Source organism: Triticum urartu, chromosome 5 (assembly GCF_003073215.2).
Source record: "Triticum urartu cultivar G1812 chromosome 5, Tu2.1, whole genome shotgun sequence".
Classification (NCBI taxonomy): Eukaryota; Viridiplantae; Streptophyta; class Magnoliopsida; order Poales; family Poaceae; genus Triticum; species Triticum urartu.
This window is the reverse complement of record NC_053026.1, coordinates 44,841,962-44,849,934: the sequence shown is the minus strand read 5'-3', so window position 1 is coordinate 44,849,934 and position 7,973 is coordinate 44,841,962. Positions and strand designations below refer to the sequence as shown.

Below are 7,973 nucleotides of genomic sequence, written 5' to 3'. Positions count from 1 at the left end.
AGAACGCGCCGCCATCGAGGGGGGAGATATGCCAATCCCACGAGCCCTCAAATAGGTGCGGCAGCTCAACCTCCAGGATCGCCTTCGAGAGCACTCTGGATGGCGCCGAGAGCACCGCAGTGTTGGCCCCCAGCAGGATCTGAGGTTCGTCCCCCAACTCTTCTGGATACTGAAGGCAGAAAAAACCTTCGCCGAAGATGGCGTGTCCCATGGTTTGGAGAAGCAGGGGCTTGCCGCGCGTCGGGCATTGAGCCGAGGTGTGGCCCTCCTTGGTGCAGACCACACAGAGCGGCTTGAAAGTGCACAGGTTCTGGAAATGCCCCGTACGGCCGCAATTGAAACACTCCGGGCCATCAGCTTCTTCGATCGGGGGTCGGCTCTTCCTCCGTGCCCTTGGATGAGGACGACACCTCAGATCTGGGTGGGAGGGGCGTCTTGGAGGCCACCGCCCCCGCAGGCTTGGATTTCTGCTTCTTCGCAAACGGGTCACCGCCGCGGTCGTCGCCCTGGGCCGCCTGCTGCCCCTTGCGCTTGAGCTCGAGGCCGCGCTTCTTGTACTCCTCTTTCTTCTTCTTTTTGCGTTCCTGCTCCTTGAGCCACCATGCGGGCGGCGGCCCCCAACCACCCTCGGCTTCGGCACGGTCCGCCCCCTGCGCCGTGGATCCCTGGCGCCTCGCGCGGTCGTGGTCCCGCGGCGGCTCCATGGGCGGCTTGTCCATCCTACGATCTTGCTTGGAGCCCATCGCCACCACTTCTGCGAACGAACGCACTAGAGGGGAAGGAGGGGGAGTGGGAGTGAGGAAACAAGCGGAGTGGCCGAAACGCCGCACCTCCGATTTGGAGGCTGGAAACCCTAATGAGATGTCTAGGGTTCCACGGGGCAGCCAGAGCCACTTATATGGCTGGGCGCGGCCGGTAGTGGGCTGGGCTGGCACCAGTGGGGTGGACTGGACCTTGGGTCCTGAAACATCCAACTGATGCGAAGACACCTCCTGGGTTTGGGCCGCCGCTGGGGTCAGCCCATGAGGGAGGCCGCAGCCCGCCCGAGCAGACTGGCCCACGGAAGGCCCCACTGGCTCGCCCCAACCCTAGGATGCAGAGCATCAGGCTCTGCCCGCGCCGCCGCCGCCGCGGGGACAACCAGCGCTGGCCAGAGCTGGCCGTGGTCAGGAAGCAGGAGTAGGCCAGCATCCGCGGCGTCGGGCCTCCCGCGGCCCTCCCGCACCGGGGTCGCACGGGGCAGTGAGCCAGTCACACCAGCCTGCCGCCGTGGCCCTCGGCTGTCGGGCGCAAAAGCACGCCGACGCCCGGCCTTGGAGGAGCCCCCGAGCTCCTCCGCCTGCGACACGAAGTCGCCCAGCGAGCACGTCGGTCGGCCTCGCACCGCCGCCTCCTCACACATAGAGCCTGCCTCGTCGTCATCCAATACCTCGTCCGCCAGCGCCCAGAAACGACTCCCTGCCCATCTGCCCGCGGCCAGGGACAGAGCGCCCTGCCACCGGGCCGCCGTCAAGGTCGCCGTTGAAAGATCGTGGATGTCGCCTAGAGGGTGGGGGGGTGAATAGGCGTTTTAAAATAATTACGGTTTAGGCTTGAACAAATGCGGAATAAACCTAGCGGTTAATTTGTCAAGCACAAAACCTAAAACAACTAGGCTCACCTATGTGCACCAACAACTTATGCTAAGCAAGATAAGCAACTATGTGATAGCAAGATATATGACAAAGAACAATATGGCTATCACAAAGTAAAGTGCATAAGTAAAGGGCTCGGGTAAGAGATAACCGAGGCACGCGGAGACGACGATGTATCCCGAAGTTCACACCCTTGCGGATGCTAATCTCCGTTTGGAGCGGTGTGGAGGCACAATGCTCCCCAAGAAGCTACTAGGGTCACCGTAATCTCCTCACGCCCTCGCACAATGCAAGATGCCGTGATTCCACTAAGGGACCCTTGAGGGCGGTCACCGAACCCATACAAATGGCAACCCTTGGGGGCGGTTACCGAACCCGTACACTTTGGCAACCCTTGGGGGCGGTCACCGGAACCCGTCAAATTGCTCGGGGCGATCTCCACAACCTAATTGGACACCCCGACGCTTCCCCGAAGCTTTACACCACAATGATTGAGCTCCGAACACCACAAAGGTTGGGGTTAACTTCCCAATGACACCACGAAACTTCATCACAATGGAATATGGCTCCGAGGTGACCTCAACCATCTAGGGCATCCAAGCACCCAAGAGGAACAAGCTCAAGGGTACCAAGCACCCAAGAGTAATAAGCTTCTCAACTTGTAACTTCCACGTATCACCATGGAGAACTCAAACCGATGCACCAAATGCAATAGCAAGGGCACACAGAGTGCCCAAGTCCTTCTCTCCCAAATCCCACCAAAGCAACAAATGCTAGGGAGGAAAATGAGAGAAAGCACGAAGAAGAGAACACGAAGAACTCTAAGATCTAGATCCAAGGGGTTCCCCTCACATAGAGGAGAAAGTGATTGGTGGAAACATGGATCTAGATCTCCTCTCTCTTTTCCCTCAAGAACTAGCAAGAATCATTGGAGGGATTGAGAGTTAGCAAGCTCGAAGAAGGTCAACAATGGGGGAATAACACGAGCTAAAGAGATAAGGTTCATTGGGGAAAAAGACCCCCTTTTATAGAAGGGGGAAAATCCAACCGTTAAGAGCTCAGCCCGCACACGAGCGGTACTACCGCTCAGGCGGAAGAAATAGGGAAAAGGAGCAACAAAACATGAACCTTGGGGCGGTAGTACCGCATATAAGCGGTACTACCGCTCACCCCAGCGGTACTACCGCTGGAGGAGCAGAACACGGGACCAAAAGAGGCAGGCAGAGCAGAGTATGGCGGCAGTGAAGCAGAAACGGTACTACCGCTTAGGCGGTACTACCGTGCCTTATTGCTGTGCAACTACTGCTAAACCCGACACGAAAAGAGCAGGACCCAAAAGCGGTACTACGGCTGAGAGCTTCAAGCGGTACTACCGCTTGGGCTCGCGGTACTACCGCTGGGACCAGACAAAAACCACACTCAAGAAAACAAGAACTGCCATAACTTCTGCATATGAGCTCCGAATTGAGCAAAACTCAAGCTTGTTGGAAACAAGATGACGAGTAGCATCAAAACAGCGGCTGGTTATAGTAAGAAGAGGCAGGGGAGGTATGCTTAACAAATGGAGGAGGGAGACCTCCAACAGAGAAGAACGAGCATAACCTCCAACATCAAAAACGTCATAGAAGATGCATGTGAACTCCGTTTTCGATGAACTCGAGCTTGTCATCAAGATGACCATAAGCTCTAAGACTCACAAATAGAACCAAACAAGAACCAAGAAAGATGATGCAAGGATGCAATGGTTTGAGCTCTCTACGAACGATACAATCAAGCTACTCATCGAGAGCCCCCCTTGATAGTACGGCAATCGATCCTATAACCCGGTCTCCCAACTACCGCCATGAGACCGGTAAAATAGAAAACCTATCAAGGGCAAACCTTTGTCTTGCACATAGTCCACTTGAGCTAGATGATGTCGATCTTGACTCCCTCAAGTTGGACCACCTTTCTTGATTGCGTTGGTTTGGTGAAGACTAGTAGATTGCTCCCCCATACTCCACTATGGGTGAGCAACTCTTCCGCACATCTTCACAAGTCCATTGTCACCACAATGGACGGCAAGCTTCAAGCACTTGATCTCTTCGTGATGCATCACTTGGACTTGCACACGGAAACCTAACCCCACACAGAACTCTCACGAAGACCATGGGTTAGTACACAAAGCGTAATGGACAATGCTTACCATACCATGGGATCACTTGATCCCTCTCGGTACATCTTCTACGCTTTGTGGGTTGATCTACTTGATTCACTCTTTGACTTAGTCTTGATCAACCTCTCACAAGACCAATCTTTGGATAATTCCTTGAATAGCACATTGGTCGACACCAACTCTCCTTGAAACCAACACATGTACTCCAAGAAAAGACTATGGACAAAACCTTCAAATATAACTCAAGGCAACCATTAGTCCATAGAGATTGTCATCAATTACGAAAACCAAACATGGGGGCACCGCATGTTCTTTCAGCCGTGTTCCCCCCGCCCCCTGGGACCAGAACGAGCTCGTCATAGCCACCGGAGACGAGGGTAGCCGCGGATTCACCGCCGCCATCGCCAAGAGCGCCCGCGGCACCTGACCGTACAGGAGCCGTTGGCATCTTCGTGACTCTCTAAGATGGCACAATCTGTAGGCTCATCGTGGGAGACCGTTTCGTCATCTGTGTGTGATCCTAAGGATCATTGTTCGCGATTTTGTCACATGGATCGTGTATGATGTGACTTGCTTCATCTAGATGAACAACATCATCTGTCGTTTGACCAACATACTTAGAAGGATAGCCACAAGAGCATCAACTTATATATTTCCATTAATAGAAACAATTAGGATTCAGCCGAAATCAGAAAATCAAAAGGGCCTGGAATTAAGATCACATTATATCTTCTAGAGTTGCCTGAAGATGTAAGATCAAGGAAATAGAGCCAGGAGGGTAAGAAAGCAAAGTCCAGGTAACCAAATGAGTAAAGGACCAGGTGCATCAACTGTAGATAACAGCGAGGAAGTATGACATAGGGAATACCATACTAGTCTAGTCCTTCTTCTTGGATGCACCTGCGCCATCATCTTGGAGAGGACGATTGGCAGTGATTGTCGTCGCCTTCGTTCTTCTCCTCGTCCTTTCTATTCTCCTTCTGCTCCTCACCGTCGTCGTCTTCATCATGGTTCTCTGGGTGCTCCTCGGTAATGGAGCCTCGCCGCCGCCGTCAGCTCTGCGGGCAAGCCCGTCGACAGGGAGGGAAGGGCGCACGATTTGGACGCCGTCCGAGACATGGAGGACTGATGGGAGGCTTCCAACAACTGATGCCACTTGAGCAAATGGGAGACTTGCGGTCTATGTTTTCAAATTTGAAATTGATAAGAGGGTTTAAACAGTTCAAATTTCAAATTGAGTCGCAGCCCATGCGCACGCAAATACGCAATCTTTTGCTTTTGCCAGGCTCAGGCAGGCCCGTGGTCTACCGCTGTGCGCTGCCAGGAGTCTACAGGAGACTAGGACTAGCCCATCACCCGGTCCAACGGACCACACCACGCTCTGCCCTGCTGCGAGGACACCACCCACTCCAACGCCATGTCATTCCGCCGCCTCGTAGCCCGCTCCCTCTCCACCGCCGACCTCTCTGGCCGCCTCCGCTCCCTCTCCCCCGCCGTCGCTGTCCCAGGCCGCTCCCTCTCCACGGCCGACCTCGCCGGCCGCCTCCGCCGCTCCCTCTCCACCGCCGCCGCGCACCCGCCATGGGCAATCATCCACGACACGTCGGAGGTCGACCGGTCGTCGTCGGCCCCGGGCGCGCGCTTCCGCCCCGTGGATCCTCCGGGCGTCTCCCGCATCTTCGCCCCAGCGCACCTCATCGATCCCACGGAACGCCCGAACGCGGGCAGCAGCAGCGACGTCCTCCAATACCTTGACGGCAACGTCCTCCAGCTCCTCTTCGGCAACGTCGGCGCCGCCAGCGGCGACGGCCACCTGCTGCTCAGCTACCACGACCTCCGGGCGGAGGGCCCTTGCACCCGCTGGGACCTGGCCGAGGACCCCCAAGTCCACCGCTTCGTCTGCAACCCCCTCACCGGCCAGATGCTCCGCCTGCCCGACATCGGCGGCTCCAGGAGGAACTACGCCCTCCACAACATGGGCCTCCTCACCCACGCCGACGGAGGGCTCGGGTGCGGGCCGCCCGACAGGTTCGCCGTTGCCGACTTCGTCCTCAATGGCGCCGCCATCTTGCGGTTTCTCTCTGAGGAAGGGAAGTGGAAGGCGGTACGGCCGGTCCATGGCAACCCATCGCTCCCGCGCCCGATGGAGATGAACCAGGAGACGGTTGCCTTCGGCGGCCGCCTGTGGTGGGTCGACCTCACCTTGGGTGCCGTCTCCGTGGACCCCTTCGCCGACCGGCCGGAGATCCGCTTCGTCGAGCTGCCCAGCGGCAGCGTGCTGCCCGCGCCTGCACGTGTGGACGAAGCAGACCCCTGCAAGGTCGAGGAACGGGGGCTGCTCATTATGGAGGTCACCAATCGCCGGCGCATCGGCGTGAGCGAGGGGAGGCTGCGCTACGCCGAGGTGACTCCCGGCGGGCCATTTCTGCTCAGCTCATATGCGCTCGACGACGACGAGGGCACCGGCTGGAAGCTGGAGCACCAGGTGGCGCTCAGGCGGGCGTTGGCGGACGGAGGCTACTCGGCACAGGCGGCGCCGCAGATCGCCGTCCTTGACCCCGTCGACGCCAACATCATTTACCTCAAGGTCGGCAAGGACGTCGTCGTGGTGGACATGCATAACGGGAATGTGATTGGGGGCTGTCGGCTTCAAGGAGAGTACATTTCTCTTGTACCATGCGTGCTTCCACCATGGCTTGGATCAAGCCGGATCCCCGCCGAAGGTACCTACCAATCTTCTCTTACGTTTCGGTTTTGCATTTGTTGGTGCATTGCTTCAGATGTTCAGTGCTAGCTTGGGGAGAATTTTATAGTAATGTGGGTGGAAACATACAAATGGATGAATTTTGTGATTCGTAACAATGTTGTGAGCGTGTTGTAGATGGTGGTGACGAATTGACATTGTCAGTAAGAATGTAAGATCCAAACATGAATTGGAATCAGAGACTAGGATTGGTGCTATCGATCTAGCTAGACCGACTTGATGTTTGGGTGTGCTGGGAGATGTATGTGTGTACTGTGTTAAGCAGCGGCATTCATACAAAGGAGTGCTCGAATCATATCCGATTAGCTGATCACAATGGTACATTTTTCTGAAGCCTGAAATCATGTGTATTCACACCAGTACTCTGTTCCTAAAACTCATATGGTGTTCAAATCTTGTGTCACAAACAGGTAATGCATCTCTTAATTAGCTAGCAGCGGTCTCTTTTCGCGATATGTTGCAGTTGAGGATGGCGTCTAAACACACATACATCATCCCCTTTGGTTTCTGTGAACTTTGAATTAACACATGTACATGTTCTACATGTTATTTTCCACATCTCTATATGTCGTTTTCAGTTAATGGCTGTTGTACTCTTGTTCATCCAACTGATCACCCAACTTTTGGCTTGAAAAGAAATTTTGTTCCTCTGATCAGTGTCAAGCTATATGAGCAATGAGCTGTGCTGAATTCTTGATAGCCTGTTCTATGTATCAGTCCTGTCCGCTGGCACATTTCTTATAAGCAAGCGTAGTTTGTACTGTACGTACAAAGTTGTTCCGAGTCAACATAGATTGTATCTGTTATTCAAGTTCCTATACCTTGACAGAGAAAACTTTTTTCAGGCAAGAAGGGTGGCATGGAAGTGACAGATGATCTGGTCAGTAGCGCCTAGAAGTCGTGAATGGGCATCAGTCTACCAGCTTATTTATCTCTAGTTGGGAACTATCTTAGTCTCTTAACTAATGCTTCCATTATTAGTCATCCATTGGCATTGTCAGTACTCAAGACGCATCGTGCTTTCTTGTCCTAATGGTGACCGTTCTTTTCTTTTTCTTAAAATTTTACCAACAACTGTTAAGAAGTCTAAAACTGAAGCTTATTACTTTCAAACAACTTATAATGACGTAATTGGGTGCTATAAGTAAACATGTCGTCCAAATGTTATTTGGTGTTTATTCCGGTATCCATTTTCTTTTCCATGTTGAGTCAAACATCTCTAACATGTTTAATGTTTTCTCTATTTTTCAGGGGGATAAGTATATTTTTCATCCCTGAACTCTTTCGAAAGTGTAGAAATGGTCCCTCAACTCTAAAATCAGAAAAATCTAGTCCTGAAATTGTTAAAACCGGGTACTTTTCATCCCTCAAGTCACTCAGTTGGTTTTGGCCTGATGTAGACCCGGTATTGACCATTGAC

General features: G+C 53.6%; 1 protein-coding gene across 1 annotated transcript; it reads left to right on the top strand.

The window, feature by feature from the left end:
- Positions 1–5,123: 5,123 nt before the first annotated feature.
- Positions 5,124–7,673, top strand: LOC125507775. Its single transcript, XM_048672274.1, has 2 exons — positions 5,124–6,512; positions 7,399–7,673. The coding sequence occupies exons 1-2, from the start codon at positions 5,207–5,209 to the stop codon at positions 7,446–7,448; spliced, it is 1,356 nt and encodes a 451-aa protein (XP_048528231.1). The 5' UTR covers positions 5,124–5,206; the 3' UTR covers positions 7,449–7,673.
- The last annotated feature ends 300 nt before the right edge of the window (positions 7,674–7,973 follow it).

Coding starts and splice junctions, on each gene's coding strand:
- LOC125507775 (XM_048672274.1), top strand. CDS start 5,207: ATGTCATTCCGCCGCCTCGTAGCCCGCTCCCTCTCCACCGCCGACCTC. Junction 6,513..7,398: donor AAGCCGGATCCCCGCCGAAG/GTACCTACCAAT, acceptor AACTTTTTTCAG/GCAAGAAGGGTGGCATGGAA.